Raw genomic sequence first — 22,181 nt, forward strand, 5'->3', positions numbered from 1 at the left:
GCTGTCTGAACATACAGTCCCTTCATATTTACTGTACATACATGAGAGTGGTATCAATTTCTTCATGTAGGCCTAACTCTGCAAGAAAGTAGATTTCACATAATTCCATTAAACATTAAACTTTGTAGATATCTGAAATGATTCAGATTGGAGATGAGCAGAGAGAGCAAATAGATCAATTATTTCTTTTTAAAGTCATTTTTAAGTAGTTCTGTGTACACAATGTCCTATCTCACATGGAAATATTTAATCAAAATGAGAATATTCAGAGGCTTAAGACTAACCTGCTTAACCTGATTTTTTTTTTTTAAACACTTCCTTTCATAGTGTGCAAAGAGAAACCATGCCAAGAAAAAACCTGCAAGTTTATGTACTGTGCTCTTTTTGTTTAGAGGGGACTTTGGCCTAATAGATGCCCCCCTCTTTGGTATAAGGCAGGGTCACATTCTCCACACAGATTAGGTGCTCACTTTGCACTTTACTTTCACCTCTCAGCACTGAGGGGTTGTAACACCCTGTGTGGAGGCTAAAATCCTTCCAGGTCAGCTGATTCTCACATGTTCGCATAAGACAAATTGATCTGGATGAGTTTGAAAAGATGTCCAAATTAGATATCAATTAGGTGACAGGTGAAAAGTAAAATACACTGTAGAGGACATATTTTCAGATACTGTAGAGCATCAGATGACCTTGTGTGAATCTTGCAGTGGGAAACTATGTAACAATGTAGACTTTTATGCTACAGTTCAGATTTTTTGGAAGATACCCAAGTATCCAAATGAGCTTGCATGGCATTCAGACACAATCATAAGCTGAAATGGCAGACCGGCTAACACAGTTGGATCTGTGATTAGGCCATTTTCTCACAGGGAGGGGAGAAAAGGCTGCAGGAATTTTCCATTTCATCTGCAAGTTTAATATGCTTTAGTTCCATCTAAACTTCAGCATACAAACCGAAAATTTAGATTGGGATTTAAGATTCAAATGACTATGATTCTTTGCAAAAATGTCCAATATAAAGAATATTATTATTTATGCCTCGATGCTTACACAAACTTTGACTTACATAAGAAACGAAACACTGATCAAATGTGTCCATGTGTGTACTGTAGCTTATGTTTGTTACTTTAATCTGCACAAATCAGATTTATACGCGGATAAAGGATGATTAACACAAAGAGGTCAACACACCCACTACACACACACACAAACTGGCTAATAGTTGCACACAATGTTAGACAAAAAGCGTAATTGTATTCATGAAAGATCACTTTCTTTAGACTCAGAAATTAGGCTTGGGGCGACCTCTCCGCTGGTAGAGTGTGAGGTGCACCCCATGGAGTCTGAGTCCTTGGCAGCGGCCTGTATTTGAATCCAACCTGTGGCTGTATGTTCCTGCTTGTCATCCCATCTCTCTGTCCAATAAAGTAGAAATGCCAAAAAATAATCTTAAAACTGAATCAGTATTGTGTTGAGGTCTTGGTTTCACATAACTATGTTAGTAAGCAAAGGCTTTGTATTCCCTTTAAATCACAGAACATTGTGTTGGGACCCCCCAGAGGAGACGTGAGATGATTAACAGGTTCGTAAAAAAAAAAAAAACTTCACAAAATATCTGTTTTCAGACATTTTCGCTTTTTTTCTTGTGAAATAGTGAATAATTTCACCTCTAAATGCCTCTAAATATTATTCAGATGTAACAAGAAGGAAGGAAAAGTCACATACATGTACAACCGAAAGAAAACATAGCTTTGCTTTAGGGGGTCACATGTCAATAAAGGTTGGGAATCAGTGGAATACATATACTGGATATGGAAAAAAAAGTATGTGGACACATACTGATCCTTGGTTCCACTTCAGGGACAACTGAATCCCACAGTATACAATTATATTCTAGACAACAGGGTGCTTCCAACTTTCTTTTTTTTTTAAAGGCATTTTACTTTCAACATTACAATGTCAGATGCACCTAAATACATTTTTTTAAGTTACGGAATAGCTTGAATGGCCTGCCCAGAGCCCTAACATCAACCCCACCCAACTGGAACTGAAAGTATCAAAAAACTCAGTTAACAGAGAAATGTACAGTCCAATTATATAGAGACACCAAGAGCACAGATGCTGAAGACACAGGAATGCTGAACAATCAGAGTAGACTGGGCTTTTTCCGTAGGGGGCTTAAAGAGACAGGCGCAAAAAAACGCAGAGTTTCAGACAGATGGGTGAATACAGGTATATTCAGACAGTATGAGAAAAATCCTGTTTTTTTTAACATTAAAGCATGTAAACATGTTCTAGTAGAAACTCAATATATAAATACAAACCTGAAAATGAGCATGTGTAATATGTCCCCTAAAAAATACTTGCATTCAAAAGGTTACTTAAATAAAACAACAAAAGTATTAGCATCAAAGTATGCTTCAAGTACCAAAATTAAAGTACTTATCATGCATAATCATTATGTTGCAACTGGTAAAGGTGGAGCTCATTTTTGTATTTCTTATATTCTGCACGGTAGCTTAACTTTTAAGAATCATAATAATTATTTATTAATTGATTTGTATTTTCTATTCATAATCTGAGTGTGTAATTAGTAACCAGGGTTATCAAATAAATGTAGTGTAGTAAAAAGTATAGTAAACGTAGTCTATGGTAGCATAAAATGGAAATAGTCAAGTAAAGCAAAGCACAAGTACCAAGCTCATGTCCCCTTTAAGTCCTTTAAGTAGTTATTTAAGTGCAGAACAGACTTTCTGGAAGCTATGAAGGAACTTACTGTGACTGTGGTGAAGATGGGTTGAGGAAGAAAGGGGTGCAGGGGTGGGATTTTTAAAACCTGTGCTTGATATACAGTTCGAGTAGCTTGGTATCATAATGGGAGTAGCACAATGTTGGTGTAAACATAACAGAAAAAACATGAGGTTAAAAGGTGAAATAATTTAGCTTTACTGCAAAACTTGAAATTTCCTGAATCTATGTGATAACAGCTGATGTCTCCTCTGCAGTGCGTTAACATCATGCCCACCGAGCAGGGGTTGTGTTAGGGTTTTGATCCCAGCCCGTTACTACGGAGATGGCTTTGAATCATGAAATGTGTTGGGAGGCACGCTCTGGTCAGGCAGAAAAAACACACAAAGGGATATACAATCCATAGTATATGGGGGATACTAATAGGACAGCATGCTCTGTGGCATGCTATAAAATCAACAATCCAATAATCCATTATATTCACCAACACAGAGGAGGCTTTATTGATTGAAAGTAACTAACCTGTCGTTGTTAACTTGGCTTTTATGGCACTGATGGATGAGGGAGAGGGATGTTGTGCTTCTGCTCTAAGCGATCCAATGAGACCATCCATCACATATAACTGATCCTGCTTCTCTAATCTGACTTTAGGTTGTGTAGAACCATGTCTCTACAGTAATTAAAGTATGTGTATAGCTCTGTAAAATGCGTCACAGTTACAAATAAAGACAATAGAAACATATGAATTAATATTCAAAATAAAGAGAAGCTACATTTTTTAAAAGAGTAAGAACAAATCAGGGCAAGGAAGCACCAGTAAAACACTTTGACATCAAATAAAGGGCTTCGAACTGTAGGACAATAACATATTTCGCACAGAAACAAGTGTCCCTGTTGTTTTACATCAACTGGATCTGGTATATTAAAATGATCATGCCGAAGCACAAAAACATTAAAATATGAAAATTTCATGTCTCGATTATCCTGACAAAAATAATTGTGATTTATGATATAATTGCGATTATCATCAGAATATACTTAAACTCTTAAAATGGCATCAAAAACACTAACTTTACCTTACATTTTATTGCAACACTGAAAAGTGTTTATAGTGAAACACAAACAATCACATAAATCACGGCCCACCCTTATTAAAAATGTAATAGTATAGTATCTTGTTTAAAAAATCACAGCGGATCAGACTTGCCAATGCCAAAATTTTTACTATACAAAACAGCAACACAGTTTTTTTTCCACTTTTATGCAAGCCCAGTTCTCATTCTTTTATTTCTGGCAGGACTAGCCCACATTTCTCTGACACACATTTTCTGTTTGGGTGTGAGGAGCTTCAGCCTGGTCAGAAAACTTTGAGCCAAGTGCTTTGCCACCATTTGTGTATACAAATGTAAGCTCTGTGCAAATGGATGTTCATTAACATCAGAAAGATGGTGGGTGGTGGTGGTGGTTGGCAGTCCCCAGCTAACCTTGGCTTTCCTCCGGACTGGAAGCGGAGCAGGAGCCTCCCTGGCCGCTCTCTAAAGGCAGAAACACAGAAGGAGATGAAAGTAGGTTTCTCCTTCAGCCATTTCAGAATGGAGCACTTTGGTGGACTGACAGACCAGAGCGATGCTGCTGGCATGGCAAAAAAATGAATATATTCACATTATCTGTGGAAAAAATTCTCACCTCATCTCATCATCTTCTCTTTCTCTCTGCTAATGTGGGAGAAGAGGCTTATCATCACTATCTTGTTGTAAACTGTAGAGAAAATAAACAAGGAGACAATTCAAGCAACAAGCAAAACATTGCTCCAGGATGATGCTTTTCTGCCTCTTCCTCAATATAGTAAAATGTTCCTGCTATTACTTTATCTGTTTAACATAAGTAGAATGAGCTGTCATAACACAACCGAGAGGTCATGGGATTTTAGAGGAGACCTTGCCTAACTTAAAGAAGAAAAAACTAACAAGTAAAACATGACTTATTAATAGAAAGAAAATTCATGACTATAGGAGATACAAAATGAATCCTAAGTATTTAGCACAAATTATCTAACAATAATCATACCTACGCTGTATTATCCCTCCACTCTTCCTTTACAATATGTAGGACCGCTTTTGCTGTCTTACCTCAGAGGATGCATATAACCAGAATATTTTCTCCTTAAATAAATGCATGGGCCAGAGGATGTTTTACCCCCACTCTCCATCAAATGGTGTCTTTATTAAATTGTCAGCTGTTGCTTTTTTTGCCCAAAAGCTTCTCTATGTGAAACTCACAGATTGTGTTCTCACCACCAGAAAATATGGGCGTTCACAATGAGACCAGTATACTGTATATCAACATATTCTGGAGGCATGTATAAATATTGTGCTTGTGGCCTCTAGTGGCCAAAGCCTGAATGGATGTTTATCAAGTTGAGTTTTTCTTCCTTGTTTAGCTGAACTTATTAGTAACTGTGCCACTCTTTAAAAAATAAAACAATGCTATTGGTTAATTGTAGAGATGGGCAAATGAAGCCTCATGAAGCTTTTGAGGCTTCTTTCTGATTGTACCGAAAAAAGATTCGAAGCTTCAAAGCTTCAAAGAAAGACGCTACCAGTGACATCTAGTGGTCAGCTGCAATTATAGCAGCAATGAACCTCCAAGTGATTCACACATCATTGATTCCAGTTCCAACACAAAAGCAATAAAGTCATTATTAAGCAGTTGTGTCTTCATTCTAAGAATCACTGTTCACACATTAGTGTTACTATAAAATGTCAATTGACTAATAAAATGTTAAATGTGCTGTCCTGTTATTACTTGAAACGTGTGTTTTGGAGGTGTGACTGAGTTTGTGAGAAGTTTTTATGCAATTCAGTGGAAACCACTTATGGTTATGACTTATGATTGTGATGTAACATAATATTAAAAGATTCAAATGCAACATTGTAGAGGTACTTTTGTGAATATGTGAGATTGTGCTTGTGCTACAGTGTCAAAAAAAAGTGAATATGTGCATAAGGGAAATGTGCTTGGGGGATGTGTTGTTGTTGTGTTGTGAATGCTTGTGCTTTACTTTATTACATGTTTTTATTTAAAAACAAAATTTGTTCAATGGTGCTTGGCTTCAAGCGGCTTCTTTTCTGGCTGACGATCTCGCCAGCCTTGGAAAAGATCCTCTCACAGGGGACAGAGGATGCTGGTGTAGAGAGATACTGTGTAGAAACAATAAAAAGGTGCGGGTAGGCAGACTTTTGGAGGAGACAATATTTTAGCGGGTCCTCTGTCCTGGGCAGTAGTTTGTCCTTCAGATATCTGGATAAGTAAAGAAAAAATGCAAGGTCATGATCATTTGAGCAAGATATGAATACAAAATGAATTAGAATATGTAAAGTTAAAATGTTTTACCTCTGGACCTCTGCTATTGCACTGGCGGTACAATTGGATGGACGTTGTGCATCCACATGGCTGTCGAGTAGGTCCCAGAGGCTGTTGTTCTGGACAGGGGGTGGACCCTCTGCAGGTGGCAGTGGCAGAGCCGGTGCAGGCATTATATTTGCACATTCTCTTGTGAGCCTTTCCACCGCTGCCTGACAGCTCGTTGAGCTGCAGAAGCCCACCTCTTTGAATCGGGGATCCAGTAATGTGGAAAGTGTTAAGGAAGTTACCTTTTCCAGCATGGCACATTTCTCCTGCAGGTTGGTGTTTATGTTATGAACCAAGTTGCTGGCTATATGATGTGTTACTGAAGCACACTGTCTTACAGCTTGGTGCTTCAGCATTTTGACCATGGGGATCACCTTGGATCCAGACACCCTCCTTTCTGTTGACATCTCCTCTGTGGCCTGGTGGAAGGGAGAGAGGACTGAAATGCACTGATTAATAGTTTCATAGTCCTCAGCAGAAAATGGCAGGAGGGGGGTGTTGAGGCTGCTGAGGGCTGCACCCAGGGGCTCCCTCTGCTCGTACAGCCGCTGGAACATTGAGAATGTACTGTTCCAGCGGGTGTCCACTTCTTGCACAAGTTTGTGCTCGGGTCGGCCCATCTGTCGCTGGATTTCACAGAGCTTTTCTTTGGCTGTGGTGCTGGACTTGAAATGCCCCACGATTTTACGTGCCCTGGTGCGTAGCTCATCCAGGTCAGATGTCTGTGTCAATGACTTGTTCACCACCAGATTTAACATATGAGCAAAACAGTTAATGTGACGCACATTAAGAATATTGGCACAAGCAATCATATTAGGTGCTGCGTCTGTGACCAGACACCTCACTTTGGCTCTGATTCCCCACTCAGCCATCACAGTGGCTTTGGCCTCTGCAATGTGTGCTGCAGTGTGGGACCGGGGAAATTGCTTGACACCAAGCAAGACAGTTTTGAGCTGGACCTCCTCTGTGACAAAGTGCCCAGTCACTGCCAAGTAGGCATCCATGTTTATGGAGGTCCACATATCTGCGGTTAAACAGATAGTGGACGACTTTGCCACTTCTGCCACGGCCTGCTCTTTTCTGATCTTATATTTTTCTTCCATCATCCGTTTCAGGGCCTTCCTTCCTGGGATCGTATATGTTGGATCAAGGAGGTGGACAAAGGCCCTAAAGCCTTCATTCTCCACCACAGACAATGGCTGTGTATCCACAATGACAAGGTTCAGCAAGGCCTCATCCAGCTGTTGCTTCCTGGACACTGATGAAAGAAAAATATTTAGGTTACGTGTGCAACTATCAAATCTTATTGTATATAAATATTATAGACTCAACTGAAGAATAGGTTGTATTAAATAGTTACAATACCAGAAGGGTCAGCAGGGTGAGCTTCAGCTGAGGTGCTCAGCTGAGAAGTTGCTGTATCCTCATGCTTGGCACGAAGATGCCGCAACATAGAGGAGGTGTTATTCCCATACACCAGCTCTCGCGAGCATATGAGGCACTGAACCTAAATTCAAAAAAATACATTAAGAAAAGTATTTACACGCAATATTAAAACAGTCAAGATAATATGAAGTTGAAAATAATACAAGTGATGTCATAACATTCATTCTTTTTCTGTAACCATTACATCCAAGTGTAACAAGAAGATATTTTGCTATGCCATATTATTTTATATATATTATATCTCATTGCTCCTCAATGCACAACTGAGCGCCACAGGAAGTCATTCCTGCCTGTGGCCATTAAACTGTATAACTCCTCTGTCAAAACTAACAAAGCATTATTATAATTACGCATTTGTAAAGCTAATGATTTCACTTTATATATCTGTTTACTGTATTTTAGCTCGTTTTCTACTACTTTGCACGGAGCAACTGGAACAAAAGCAATTTCTCCCCGGAGATCTATAAAGTATTCTGATTCCGATTATAAAACACCTACCTTAGTGGGTGACACAAGTTCGAAGTGTTCCCATACACGGGAACGCTTTCTTCTAGGGATGGGCAAACGATACCGAGGCTTTGGAGCTTGTGTCGCTCTTCCTGAAGCAGGCTGGTCCGAAGCGCTGTGTCGAGGCTTGTATCAAATCTCCGCGATCACATGACCGATGACGTTTGAAGCTTCACACGTCACAACGAACCACCGGAAGTGAGGTGACTGAATCGAAACTTTGGCGCGGCTTCGTTCTTTTTAAGGAGACCGAGATGCCCAGTGTTCCCCCCGCCTCATTGCGTTCTTACAGACCTTTGACAGCGACAACCCTACTTGAGTGATGGAGAATCCGAGTGGAAGATTCTCCATCACTCAAGTAGGGTTGTCGCTGTGAGGCGGGGGGAACACTGGGCATCTCGGTCTCCTTAAAAAGAACGAAGCCGCGCCAAAGTTTCGAATCAGTCACCTCACTTCCGGTGGTTCGTTGTGACGTGTGAAGCTTCAAACGTCATCGGTCATGTGATCGCGGAGATTTGATACAAGCCTCGACACAGCGCTTCGGACCAGCCTGCTTCAGGAAGAGCGACACAAGCTCCAAAGCCTCGGTATCGTTTGCCCATCCCTAGTTAATTGAAACATTGCATTGAAAAGCATTGTTTGAATAACTCAATGTATGATCTCCATCTCTCTCTCTCTTCTATTTTCTTTGTCCACAACTTAATTAATAAGAATCATATGGACTCACAAAGGTTTACCTCATCATTTTGCTGTTCTGTAAAGTCAGAGAATGTGGCTCTGGAAGGGGGGAGTCTATGTTCAACGGGTCAGTAAAGCCTGCTGATTGTAATCAGTAGTTTTAAGGTAACATCTGTCTCCTGTCTCACATCATTTTATTATAAAGTTTTTTCGTCAGACATTTCACTACTATTCTTTTTTTGTTTAAAGGGATAGTTCTGAATTTTTTGAAGTGGGGTTGTGGAGGTATTTGTCCATAGTCCATAGTGAATAACCTACACTAGATGGGAATGGCCCAAGTTACTGAGCTAATAAAATAGATGCCTATGACTTAAATATGAAAGCTCCAAACATCGTTATTGTAAATGTGTTCCGGTTCCCCTCCAGCTCCTCAGCAAAGGGATACAGTTTTTGGGTTGCTCCAGTGTTTACATGGTGGCATCTTCCCCCAGTTCATTTCACTTCACTTCATCTTCCACCCACTCACAGGTCTGTGGGTGAAACATCCAGAGCATCCATGTAGGAGTCATGCTGGTAGATGGGACAGTGACAACACACCACACACCGGCCGTGATGCAAATAAATGTGATTTTGTTAAATCTACTGAAGGTCAGTGCTCTATAGGTTTACTGTTGTGTTATTATTTCTTTTGTTTTCATTGTACTTTTCTTGCCAAATAAATGAGATTACGAATCTGATACAGCAAGTACTTGTCATACTGAAAAAAGCTATTTCAATGACATCTAGTGGACATTATCGTTTCAGTTTCTGTGGTATTGGAGTTCCTTATTTGGGACAGTTTCACACATTTCCCTGTACGCTTTAGAACTGATTTTAAGTTTTTATTGATCACTCTTAGGGCTCATCAAGGTCTAGACCCAGAATACATCACAGACACGCTGACCCCATATGAGCCGGTTTGCAGCCTCTTAACTGTTCCAAGGCTCAGAACCAGAGGTGCCTCCTCCATCAGAGCGCCTGGGCTTTGGAATGACCTGCCCGCGGAGATAAGGCTTGCTGGTTAAGTGTCCTCTTTTAAATCACTTCTTAAACTCATTTTTATACTTTCCTTCCTGTGATGCCATCTTTTTATCTTTTTATCTCATTGTCTTCCTTTCTTTGCAAGCACCTTAAATGAATTACTTATTTTTTCTCTATACTATTTATGTGTGTTTTGTGTTATGTCAAAACACTTTGCAAACTTTGTTTTTAAAAGTTGCTATACAAATAGTTATTTCACTTTTGTTCAAATATTAAAATGTTACTTGTTCTCATTTACTCTCATTCAATGTTAACCTGCATAAACTTCTTATTTCTAACAGTTTTCTAAAATATCAACTTTCTATTACATGCAATGTGTCAGTACAAGTTAGTTGTTCATGCAGGCCATTGGGAAACTAGTGGCTGTTAAAACTGTCATCCATACTCTGACCTCTTTCTTCTTTTGCATGTCCCAGGGAACTTAGCAAACATGAAAATGGGCAAGGGTTTGTCTAAACAGCTTTTCATTCCAACAAACTACAGTACTGATGCAAACTTAGTACAGTATTATTAAACAACAACCTTTTGCCTGTTACTGGAGGGAAGTCCTTCATCTACTGGGAAGAATGACCACAGACCACAGCTGTCGGTATGATATACTGTATTTTATGATAAGTAAATTAATGCAGAAGTTGATCAATTAGGTGTGACAAAAGAACATATGATAGAGGCAGATTATATAAAGAAACTGTTCATTTATTGAGGAACTGGTAAACAAGAGTCATGCCAGCAGCTCTGCGACTGTACTTGAGCACGGTAGTGCTTTGAGTGTCATGCTAACGTCAGTCTGCTAACATACTATGGTTGACATCTGTGTTTAGTTTGCTAGAATGAATGTGCGGATTAGCACTAAATTCAATTTGCTTATTTAAAGTGCCAAATCATGACAGAAGTTATATCAAGACACTTTCCATATATAGTAGGTCTAGACTACACTGACTTATTTATGATTTACAGAGAGCCAACAATATCTATATAATTATCCAGCACTCTTGCCAAAGTGGCACTAAGGACACTTTGCCCCCATTCGGTTTTTGGACTTTTCAGTGTTTTTGTATGATATTTTATTATTAACTGATAGAAATTTTTTTTTTTTTAAGATTATTTTTGGCAGTTTTCAAGCCTTTTATTAGATAGGACAGAAAATAAATGGGGTGAGAGAGAGAGGGGGAGACATGCAGCAAAAGGCCGCAGGTCGAAGTCGAACCTGTGGCCGCTGCCTCAAGGACCTTCAGCCTCTTTACATGGGGCGGCTGCTCTAAACATTTAAACAACAACATAACATCTTTTTTATTTTCTTAATAATTGTGCAATTGTGTGGTTTATGTTCCTGACATTTTGACACGGTTTGTTGTCCTTGGTGCATCCCTGTGATCTAAGTGTTTCCTGCTATTGAGGTGTACATAATTTTTCTTTAAGTACTAAAGTAGTTCACACAAACCAAACCGAAGTTATATAATGAGATTGTAATTGTGCCAAACATATCACATAAGGAATGTGTCGGTATGACGCAAGCCTACACCGCCTGCTCCACAGCACGCATCTGAACATCTCCAATCTGAAAGAAAACACATGAAGGTTATCTCAGTATGGTTACGTAACTAATGATACATTAACATTAAAAGAGCAAAGGTTGGAAACGTGTGATAAGTCTCTATAGAAAGCATTTAAATGTGTACATAAGAGAGGAAATCCCATACCTGCACGTGGGGAGGGGCACTTAGGACGTACAGAACAGAATTTGCAACATCTATGTCTTCCAAAGGCTGTAAGAGAAGTGGAAAGTGAAATAATATGCTAGTAATTCAGTATATTGACCATACATTGGAAATTATGGAATAATATTTGTACCTTAAAGTTAGAGTATGAAGCTGCAGCTTTATCAGGATGGTTGCTGTAGAGCCGCGGACAAAATTCTGTTTCCACTAGACCAGGAGATATACACTGAAAAAAAGAGCGGATTATCTTAGAAAACGTTGTGAAATTCTGTACCACTATAGTTTATAATGGCTAATGATGATGTAAATGGTACTGGCTGTGGTAGATTTTAGGTTGAGCTTGGCCCTAGACATATTTATTGTTTAATCATGCCTCTGCACACCAAGTCTGTATCGTCCGTCTGAAACTATCACTCATTTAGAAATAAATATGACCTTACGGTGTGTCAAACACAGGTACACATCAACTCCTTTCGTCAGTCATTACGTCTACATTTTTCGCATCAGTCAAAAGCCTTTTAACCACTCAGAGCCACGGCACATACAGTATATAAACCTCATCCTCCAAACCATCAGATAAATTGATTCATCTTGTCTCCCAGCTCAAAGCACTTTACGACAAAATCAAAGTAAAGTTCATTCATAACAATTATTTCATGACTCAGATAGCCTTCTTTCAACAGGTCAGTTATTCAGGTGGATGATGATGATGATGAGGGAGGGGGATGAACTAGAGGATGATGACAGCACACACACAGTGAAGGAGAGCGATAGTGTATGGATGAAGACGGAGAGGGAGGACAGCTCAGCCTCTTCAGGAAGCTGCGGTCCCATATACAACACACGGGCAGAGAGTGACGAATAGAAAGTATTTCTTACTGTGGCTCTGATGTGGGTGTTTGCCTCACGCAGTTCCTGTCTCAGACCCTCTGTCAGGGCCGTCACGGCGTATTTGGTGGAGCTGTAGAAATGACCATCAGAATTGGCAATGACACGATGTCCGCTCATGCTGCAACAGAACAAGAAGATATGTAATAGTTAACCAGGCTGTTCTACCAGCTGAAAATTACATTTAACTAATTTATGTAAGAAGATTACTGTTTGAGTACCTTTCCCTACTTCAAGCGCCTGGATTTGCATATTTTCTTTGCCTTATTTGATGGTTAACTAAATGTCTTAATGTTTTTAGACGATTTGAAGAACTCACCTTAGGCTTCAGGTTATTGTGACTCACTATTTTCTGATATTTTCCAGACGATTAATAGAGAAAATAATCTGCAGATTCATCAGTTATGATAAAAATGTTTGGTTGCAGGCCTAGTTAAGTCCATAACTGGATAATCTATTATTTTACTTTGTAATCACAATGGGCCTCATTTATCAATCTTGCGTGAAAACGGGCGCAGATCTGAGCGCAGAATTGGTCGTAGGAAAGGACCCACTTGTGATTCATGAAACATTCGTATCTGACCAATCTCAGCATATGAATGAGCGGGCCTTGATAAATGCGGCGGCTGAATTTCGATCGTCATTAACATGTTACGCCCTTAAATATTCCTGTTTCGGAGGCCTCACACTGAGGTCAAACATGGAGAGACGATACACTGGTAAGAAAAGAAACTTTTCCGACACACAGATCGGCATCCTGACATCCGAGATGGAGCAAAATGAAGAAGTGCTTTTTGGCAGTCTTAAGAGTGGAATAAAAGGGGCCCATAAAAACCCTGTATGGAAAAGAATAACGGAGGCAGTCAACCCGAAGCACTGCTGAACCTGCGCTCCTGCTCTGTAGCGGGGTTTGCCAGCGGGGTTATTAGGTATTCCGTTAGGGGATAACCTTTGTCACCTAGAAGAACCATACCAAGATGTAAATCATCTGATACCTTGTTTGATTTAATGCAATTTATCGAGGGTAGCCACTTACCGAGGAGATGACTTTGGCTCTGCAGTGCGCATTCCTGCAGCCGCACGCCAACACATTCATTCACTCATTCATATTCAACCGCTTGTCCCTGTCGGGGTCGCGGGGGGCTGGAGAAATATAAAAGAATCGCGTGTGTCCCCGGCCACCTGGCCACCATGTTTAAAAGCGATAGCTTGGCATCGCAAATAACCTGTACATTTATCGAATGGTAGTTTTGGCGATTGATGAATGCGTAATCATTCATGGATGGTGCCTTCAGATGCACATGAGTACAATGAATTGCTTTATTTTTTTTTTTTATTTGTTTTAAGAGTCCGTTTTGATCTGTTCTTAATATGTGACTGCTTATGCTTAATGACAGCTGAGGTTTGTTCATTATTTTCAGACAGATTTTGCTGTGCTGCACCGCAAGTACACAGGCTCAAATTTGCGTACACGATCTCAGACTAGACGTGAGATTTGATCGTAGCTCCCGCTCACGTCCAAGTTGATAAATGCCGGAGTTTGCGAGGAAATGGTCATACGCATGTTTTTCTGCCGTACGTTCGTTTGATAAATGAGGGCCATTGTGATATTAAAATCTTCATCTCTATTGAGTCGTGTTACCACAGTTGAAATTTGAATGTTGATGATAATATTTCACACTTTATCATCAATGAAACAGAATTCAAAAGCATAACCATCATTGTGCATCATAAATAAATAAAACTGTACCTGTTTATGTTTATGATGTGCCCATCGTCGACATTTCTTTCTTTCATTGACTGATACGCTTCGCGGGTGCATATACACAATGCAAGAACGTTCACCTACAAGACACAAAGATGTTAGTACCTCCCAGATAAAGGTCTCTCTTGAGATGGAGAAAATGGCAACAGAATTTTCCGTAATGACCAGAAAACTATAAATTAGTCCGCTTTAAAAGGTGTAGTAGACACTTCCCTATTTTAATTTCTTACTGGACTCTAACTCGGGTCTATTCAAGGGTCCAAGTAATCCATGACAGTGTGACAGTGAGACTACATGCACAGTACCAGGACTCTGAAACATTTTCAAAATAAAATGACAGGCGCTCATACATCCAGCATGTTCTTCCAGCTGCTAGTTTTGCCATTTAACAGCGACTCTGGATGACCCAAGCCAGCGTTGTTGATGCACACATCCACCCCTTTGTGCTGCGCCTTGATGGCAGCGAACATGGAAAGAATCTCCTCCTCATTGTTCAAGTCACACTTGAAATGCACCAAAACACCACTGTGGCCTGCACTTTGACACTCAGCTGCCAGTTTCTGAAATAAAAAATAAAAAAGATGTCCGATGTCAACTCAGTTCACACAATCCACACCGCTTGCTAATCATAGGTATAATTTTGACATTGACACAAATCCGGTAAATCTGTCATCAAATCAGGGAAACATGTAACTGCGAGACAACCTTGTAAATGCAATACTTAGGATTTACAATTTTTGATCATTTGAATATGTCTCTTTAATGATTCCCTTTACTTATTGTTATGCCTTTTTATCTTTTTTTGGGAGATAAAATCATAATTGCTTTAGGGAAACTTCTCTGGGACAATAATTACAGGATGTCTCCAAGGAAATTGTTCAGCTGAGATGCTCAGTACGGTGGCCCCGAAGTGCAAATCAAAACAGCAAATAGGAAAACCCAACAGCATATCATAAAACACAACGACACATCACAAAACACAATGACACTAACTTCGCCCTCGGAGAAGGTAGAGCCTATCTATCAGAGGATCCTCCTGATTGGACAGACCGACTGTCAAGTGCTCACTCACTAGCCTGCTCGACCGCATCCCTTCATTCAGCGCCAGACAAAATTGGTAAAGAAAAAATGTTGGGAAACCAACTATCACATCATATGTACGCCCTGCATCTAAATAATTCATAAAAAAAATAGCTAACATATCTTCAGAAGTACTCGTCTTCAAAACGGACGCTTTCCATGCATTTTTTACCTATCCTTCTTTTAAAAGACACAGTCTGTCTGTCCAATCAGGAGGCTCCTCTGATAGGTAGGCCCTACCTTTTCTGGTAGAAGTTAATATCGTTGTGTTTTTTGATTTGTTAACGTGTTTTCTCTTTTTGTTGTTTTGAGTTGCACTTCAGGGCCACCTCAGCTCAGCCATCTGGGTTTTGACACATTGTGGGGTTGAACTAGGCCGAACAAAGAATAAACAAAATGTCGTTTTCTGTGTGTAATATCTCGAATCTTGGAAAAGTTAATGTTTTATATTTGAGAGCTTTAAACGTTAATGTTTTATTTCATGTGTTTCCGAAAACCCTGGAGGACCCCAGCAGACCGCTCCAGTGGAGCAGGCTGCTGTTGTACTTGGCAGCGTCCTGGCGTGAATGTGTGACTGTGAATGTGACCAGGGTGCTCCTGAACTGCTCTGTGTTCTCCCCCTGAATAAATAAAGGTAAAAAAAAAAAACACATGACAAGCTTAACCCGTGATTAAGGGCGTGTATTTGTAAAGAAGATAATAGACCAGTTCATTGTGCTCTGTTGTCTCGTGATAAGAGATAAAGTTACACAAGACTGATAGCTAAAAAAGTGTACACAGCCCCGTAACTTGACAACAATAAATTATTCCAGTTTCCCGCACACAACAAAAAAACATTAAAAAGTCAAGGTGCATTTTCAACAAAGGCTGTGTTTGAACGTTTAGCTGGCTTCTTCTTTGGTAGTGTCACAATGGGTTGTAACTTCACGTGCCCTCTTGGTGGACTGTCAGTGCACAAACTTCCTTTCACGCTCACAACAAACCTCTATTTTCTCGACGTCCCTGGCACAACCCACCACCTTCATACCGGACCGGACCAGCTCCTTGGCCACGGCCGCCCCAATCCCGACCGAGGCTCCGGTAACCAGGGCCACTCTGCCCTTCCAGCGGTCCATCACTGCCAGGACGCCGGACCCTACTGCACTGAAACCCCACCAGAGAGTGACACCGCCGCGCTGACTGCAGAGGTGGAGGCGGCCAGCTAAGGGATACGTCACTGTGAGGCATTCAGGACGACTGAGAACTGTAGGATTTCGCACAGCCACGTGATTTTCTTGGACTGTATCACGCAGTTCTGTAACTACCAAGTAATATTTAAAAATAAAACACCGCATATCTAATCGTAATCAAAAATATAATACTCGTGAACAAATTCGACTTCTCTTTATTGATCCCTTTGGAATGAGGAAATTGAGTTTCCAGCAGCTTACAAAAACACAAGGGAGGTATAAATATATAGTATGTATGTATAGGATAACCAATAAACTCTTAGCTATATAAATACAGAAAGTATAAAAAAACAATAAACAGTAAGCAATAGTCAAATATAGGGAGAGTGGATTATTATGTTGGAATACAAGTTAATGTAGCCCCTTTCTTAATTCATATATTAAGTGTACAACCATATCTGTTTGTACACTCTTCCTTCCTAATGTTTATTTATTTCAATCATTTATATTTGTATTTACTTTTTCTGTGATCTAAGTTGAATATACTGTATGTATTCAATGTAACTGGTAAACAGTACTCATTCAGAGGTGTCAATATGTTTCTAAATTTGAAATTTGAAATATACAAACAAGTGTCATTATAACATGTTTTTGTTACAACTTTACTATGTATATATATATAATTGTTTTTTTTTAAGTTCTGTAAGCAGCAAACTTTGAGTTGGCAAAACACTAAAATACTGTTTCAACTTAAATGCTGGCTACATTCCCACTAAAACAATCATTATTAAACACACACATTTTTTTCCCATCTCATCTTTAAGCCTACTTAAACCCCTCATAGCATAGCTTATACAATTTTATTCATTAATTTTCTATATTTCCATGTTTTTCATTTAGGTATATTAGGTTATTTGTCATACAGTGACACAAATCAACCTTTTTAGACAGCCCTTTCATTGCAAGTGATGGTGAACTTCATTCATGTTTTTCACCATTATATATACGACCCAACTCCCTTTAATCCATGTACACTATGTGATCATACACAGTTTACTATGGATATATGTATTTCACTGTGTATATATGCTTCTTTCGCACGAAACAAATCTTGATGGATGATAAAGCTCTCTCTTGATTTATCATTACTTATAATATCATACATTCATACCTATCTATCATGATGTAAACAGATATGTTTTATAAATAGATCATTTAAGTTGACACGATAGGTTGCTGTGAGTCCAGGAACCTCACTCATCAAGTTAGGTCAATTGAATTTCTATATTCTATTTAAATAAAATAGATTTGACTTGGCTTAAAATACCTCCACATCTGTCCATCTCCCAAAACATAAATTATCTCATTGACTTAACATGCTTGTAATCTTGCATAGATGGTAGTTCTGCTTTAAGTTTCAAAGTTTCAAACCAAATAAACTAAATGTTAAAACAGGTCATATAGAACAGGATGTATAGACTAGTGTGGGCAGCTAACGTTTAGTATTACCTGAGCAGTATGCAGTTATATAGGTGCTAAAGAGTATAGAATATAGAATAATATCAGCAATATAGAAGTACTGTAGAGATACAGACAAAGAACACGTTGCATGTAAGAAGACGATTGAAATCTAACAAAAACAGATACCTACATTTAAAATAGTAAAAGTAGCAATACTAGAAATAGTACACATGGCTCAGCAATATTACTTGGGAAAACAGCTGCAGTAACATAATTCCATGGTTCAATCAGGACAGAAGAGTGAATAAAGAAAAGATGATTGTTTATTATAAGATGATATTTAATAATTACCTTTTGACAGAAAGTCTGGGGTGTTTAGACTCGACAGGGAGGTTTGTAATTTAGGGGCGTCTGCCCTGAGCAGCAGCGAGATAAATTGACCCAGACAATGAAAGGATAGAATAATGAGTGAGCACGTTTCAGAGCAGTGAATGGCAGGATGTATGAAAAACAAAACACGCCTAAGCATGCAAAAGGATAGTCTCCCTGACTAAACTTATGCTTCATTGGTAAGATAAATTTCCGTCTGCCTTTTACTAAAGACTCTGTCTCCCAGTCGTTAACAAATAAAGAGAGCCCTTGTAGCCCTTAATAAGTTCACCATATCTAATCAGGCGGAGACTGTTCTGTCAAAAAATCGAAACTTAATCATTCAGGCTGTAAGTTTTCAGGCTAAACCCTGTGATTCGTTATCTTGAGAATAGAAGACTTTAGATATCAGTGTTTGCTGTATATAAGTGGTCAAGAATCAAGAGTCATAAAACCAAAGCATGTGGTGTGGGCGTGATTGAAAGGTGGGTCCACCTGTCCTATAACAGGCTGGTTGAACTCTGTTTCTGGCATCATCTTCCAAAAGGTTTAAATCAGGCAGACTCATACAGTAAATTCACGATGTTGCTTTCTACTTTTTTATTTTTGTTTGCCTCTTACGTGAAGATTGTAGCAGGGGAAGGTATGTTCATTAAGTAATTACAAAATATGAATTCATTAGACTTTGAAATATGTGTACTTTGATTTGTGGTGTTTTGTTTGTGAAAAAGTCGCATGATGGCAAATAATAATTTAACCAAAGTGTTTTGTTCATTACAAAGAAGAAGACAATTCAAGCATCAATTTCTCATGAATAAAATCTCATTTCTCATTAAAGGATTTATTTAAAATCTATTCTTGCAGATTGGTGCTACCAGTCCCAATTTACATGCAGTCACACCTGCACAGGTACACTGCTGTTACCAGTTTGAATAAAATAAGAAAAAAATGCAGCAGTGGAGTAAGTGTTTTCACCACCCTCCTGCCTTCACAGCTCCAGAGGAATGGGGACACGTTTCACAGCACTGCAGCGGCAGATCTCAGTCTCCAGTGAACATCGTTACAAGGAAAACGCTACAAGATGAACGTCTCACTCCTTTTCACTTCATTGGCTACCAAAAGACTTTTCATGGTCATCTCAAAAACAACGGTCACACTGGTACGTCTCTGTGATGATTGCAGTTGTATTTGAAAAAGAAAACTTGGTAAAAAAAAAAAAAAAAAAGTCAATACTTGATTTTAAATAAGCTTCACTGAAATAAAGCGGCTGTGAAATAGTCATATTTCAATTGCCTCAGTCATAACCTACTGTGATAATGATCTTACACAGTATGGTGAAAGAAAATAAAAAGGGTTTTTAAAAGTGATCGAATAAATGTCCTGCATCCTCAAATGGCTCCCTCAAAATGTGTGAGGAAGCCTATGATTGCAGTGATCATCTTTTACATTTGAACTATAACCACTGTAACCACCTGAAATGTGAAATAATGCCTTGGATGTTTTCTCAGTTCTACTAGATTTACCCTCTGGTATAAGGATCACAGGTGGAAATCTGGCTGCGCCATATAAGGCAGTTCAGCTTCACCTGCATTGGGGCAAAGATGGAGGGCCGGGGGCTGAACACACAATTGATGGAGAACAATTTCCAATGGAGGTAAGAATTATGGGGATGGAAGTATATTATACATGTGTGATGAAACCTTTTTATGCGCAGTGTTCAAATAACTCTAATATTGAATTATTTTTATGCCATCTACAGATGCATGTCGTGCACATAAAAGAACAATACGACTCTTTATCCCAGGCTGTAAGCGACCGCGCAGGCGTGGCGGTTCTTGGATTTTTCTTTCAGGTGATTTTATTTGATTATCTCGCAACAAATAAGTGGAGATCTGCTTAAAATTGAAGTTTGATATCTGTAATGTAGTCAAATGTGGTTCAATAATTGCTAAGATCACTCAACATCAGTGATTTTCTTAGTTATACTTGATCAACTGGCATCAGACTTTTCACACATATTTCATTTAAATATGTACCATGACTGGGACAGAATAACAGGACCTAACAATTGAATTTAAAAAGAACTAAGATGCAGTTTTAATAAATGGAGGTAATAAAATAAAATAAAATTTGTCTAGAGATGCCATCAACAATAAAAAAGAAAGATAAATGGCCCAAGAATCGCGCCATGAGGTACACCAAAAACTACTTCAGCAGAATTTGCAGTTATCAGTTAATAAATAACTTAACAAAGGCCAGTTTTAATTTTGTATCATTTAGAAAAACGAAATAATTCTTTTGAAGACCTTCCAGAAACGTTTTGAGATGCAAAAGAAAGCTACAAACCTTAAACAAACCATTTTACACTTTTTTCAAAGATGTGACTGAAGTAACTTTTATTCTTTCATTCCAGGAGTCCAAGTCTGAAAATAAGAGATTTGTTTCCCTTATTAATGCTCTGAAATACATCACACAACCCAGTAAGTCATATCTGCTAACGTTGAAAAATAAGATAATTTAGCCTCATTATCTTCCAGCAGTATTGTGTATAGGGTCCTCAATGTGCTGCTGATTGTTGCAGCGTCAGGCTAAAGTGCAATTGTTGTGAGATAACACGATGTCATAAAACACCTTTTCTAACACCTCAACAATAAATCCATTAAAACAATAAAGCTGTTCCCTTGAACCTATTTGCTGTCTAATAATACATTCCTTGATAACTTAACCATCTTGTTAATATTTTATAAAAACAGCTAACAGCACCACATTGAAGGGCGTGTCCCTGGAAATGTTCATACCTCCTCAGAAGAATATGACCAAGTACTTTCGCTATGATGGCTCTCTCACCACACCATCCTGTGCTGAAGCTGTTGTCTGGAGCGTGTTTGAAAACGCAGTTCCTCTTAGCAGGAAGCAGGTAATTATTTTGACAATATTGTAAAGAAATACATTGGTTTTGAATACATTTTCTGCATTTCTGCATGATTTTATCAAATTCCCAGCTACTTAAACGCAACAATTATAATTACGATATCCTGTAATTGAAACATTCCGCCAGAAAAGTGGTGAATCAGAAAAAGTGGCCTTTGTCTCTGCATGATTAACCCATTATCCTAAAGGGAACACCACATGTCAGTGAGAGATAGGGATTATGGTGATATTTGTTTGTATATTTATTTATTTCAATCAAATGAATGTAAAATAAGCACACCTGTGACCCAATACTAGAGCGCTACCATTTTGTTCCACTGAATTAAAAAAGTGTGTTTGTGTGTGTGACATGTTATCATTTGATAGTCATTTGAGACATTGTTCAAATTACATTTTTGATAAGAGAAGCTTTATGTAAATAATTTGATAAGTTTACACTCTTAAACCTTGTGTATTTAATAACTTTGCCATTTTACTTACGCCTGCCTGTAATTTTTCACGCAGCTCAGTGCCTTCTCCCGGCTTCAGTTTTCTAACGGAAAGCAGATGGTCAAAACCTACAGACAAGTGCAGCCCTTAAATGGACGGAGGGTGTATTACTCCAGAGGCCATGTTGCTCTGTTTAGCACTGTGTTGCTCATCATGTCAGTGCTGGTCTCCAGTCCACTCTTCCTCTTTTCCTCTGTTTAATTTAACTATTATGAATAAATGCTGCTGTCTGTCCACTGATGGTTGTCAGATACATGACATATTGTATTTAAAAGGAATGTGAATCTATTGTATGCACTGTGTGCTTTTTATTGCTGAAACAACCTCATACTTCAATGTGTCATGAGCATTTCCTTTCTTTGTTCTACATGGTATATCAAATATGAATTGTTTATTTAAGTTGTATATAGCATCTTGAAACCTCATAATTTATCTTTTTTT

At 38.8% G+C, this 22,181-nt stretch overlaps 3 protein-coding genes across 3 annotated transcripts; 1 reads left to right on the forward strand and 2 right to left on the reverse strand.

Annotated features, from left to right (window-relative positions):
* Positions 1–6,137: 6,137 nt before the first annotated feature.
* On the reverse strand, positions 6,138–9,348 carry LOC310946746 (E3 SUMO-protein ligase ZBED1-like; the record flags this gene model as incomplete). Its single annotated transcript, XM_083913300.1, has 4 exons — positions 6,138–7,417; positions 7,525–7,666; positions 8,104–8,155; positions 9,317–9,348. The coding sequence occupies 4 exons, from the start codon at positions 9,346–9,348 to the stop codon at positions 6,138–6,140; spliced, it is 1,506 nt and encodes a 501-aa protein (XP_083769426.1).
* A 1,152-nt stretch (positions 9,349–10,500) lies between these two features.
* LOC310947293 (dehydrogenase/reductase SDR family member 11-like) lies at positions 10,501–16,477 on the reverse strand. Its single transcript, XM_083914079.1, has 7 exons — positions 16,305–16,477; positions 14,592–14,801; positions 14,227–14,321; positions 12,468–12,597; positions 11,722–11,814; positions 11,571–11,636; positions 10,501–11,428 (listed from the first exon to the last, which is right to left on the reverse strand). Exons 1-7 carry the CDS (start codon positions 16,434–16,436, stop codon positions 11,387–11,389), a joined length of 768 nt encoding a protein of 255 aa, XP_083770205.1. The 5' UTR covers positions 16,437–16,477; the 3' UTR covers positions 10,501–11,386.
* Positions 16,478–18,902: 2,425 nt separating this feature from the next.
* ca4b (carbonic anhydrase IV b) lies at positions 18,903–21,941 on the forward strand (the record flags this gene model as incomplete). Its single annotated transcript, XM_083913301.1, has 8 exons — positions 18,903–18,963; positions 19,185–19,229; positions 19,315–19,479; positions 19,829–19,974; positions 20,080–20,172; positions 20,734–20,800; positions 21,074–21,237; positions 21,756–21,941. 8 exons carry the CDS (start codon positions 18,903–18,905, stop codon positions 21,939–21,941), a joined length of 927 nt encoding a protein of 308 aa, XP_083769427.1.
* Positions 21,942–22,181: the final 240 nt, after the last annotated feature.

This window comes from Echiichthys vipera (genome assembly GCF_963691815.1).
Source record: "Echiichthys vipera genome assembly, chromosome: 5".
In the NCBI taxonomy this organism is placed as follows: domain Eukaryota; kingdom Metazoa; phylum Chordata; class Actinopteri; order Perciformes; family Trachinidae; genus Echiichthys; species Echiichthys vipera.

What these genes read in the sequence shown, in the direction of transcription:
- LOC310947293 (XM_083914079.1), bottom strand. Translation starts at nt 16,436, where the DNA reads ATGGACCGCTGGAAGGGCAGAGTGGCCCTGGTTACCGGAGCCTCGGTC. An exon ending in CACATCATAAACATAAACAG is followed by an intron (nt 12,598 to 14,226) that starts GTACAGTTTTAT and finishes GTTCTGTTGCAG; the next exon opens with CATGAGCGGACATCGTGTCA. An exon ending in CTTCATACTCTAACTTTAAG is followed by an intron (nt 11,637 to 11,721) that starts GTACAAATATTA and finishes CTTCTCTTACAG; the next exon opens with CCTTTGGAAGACATAGATGT.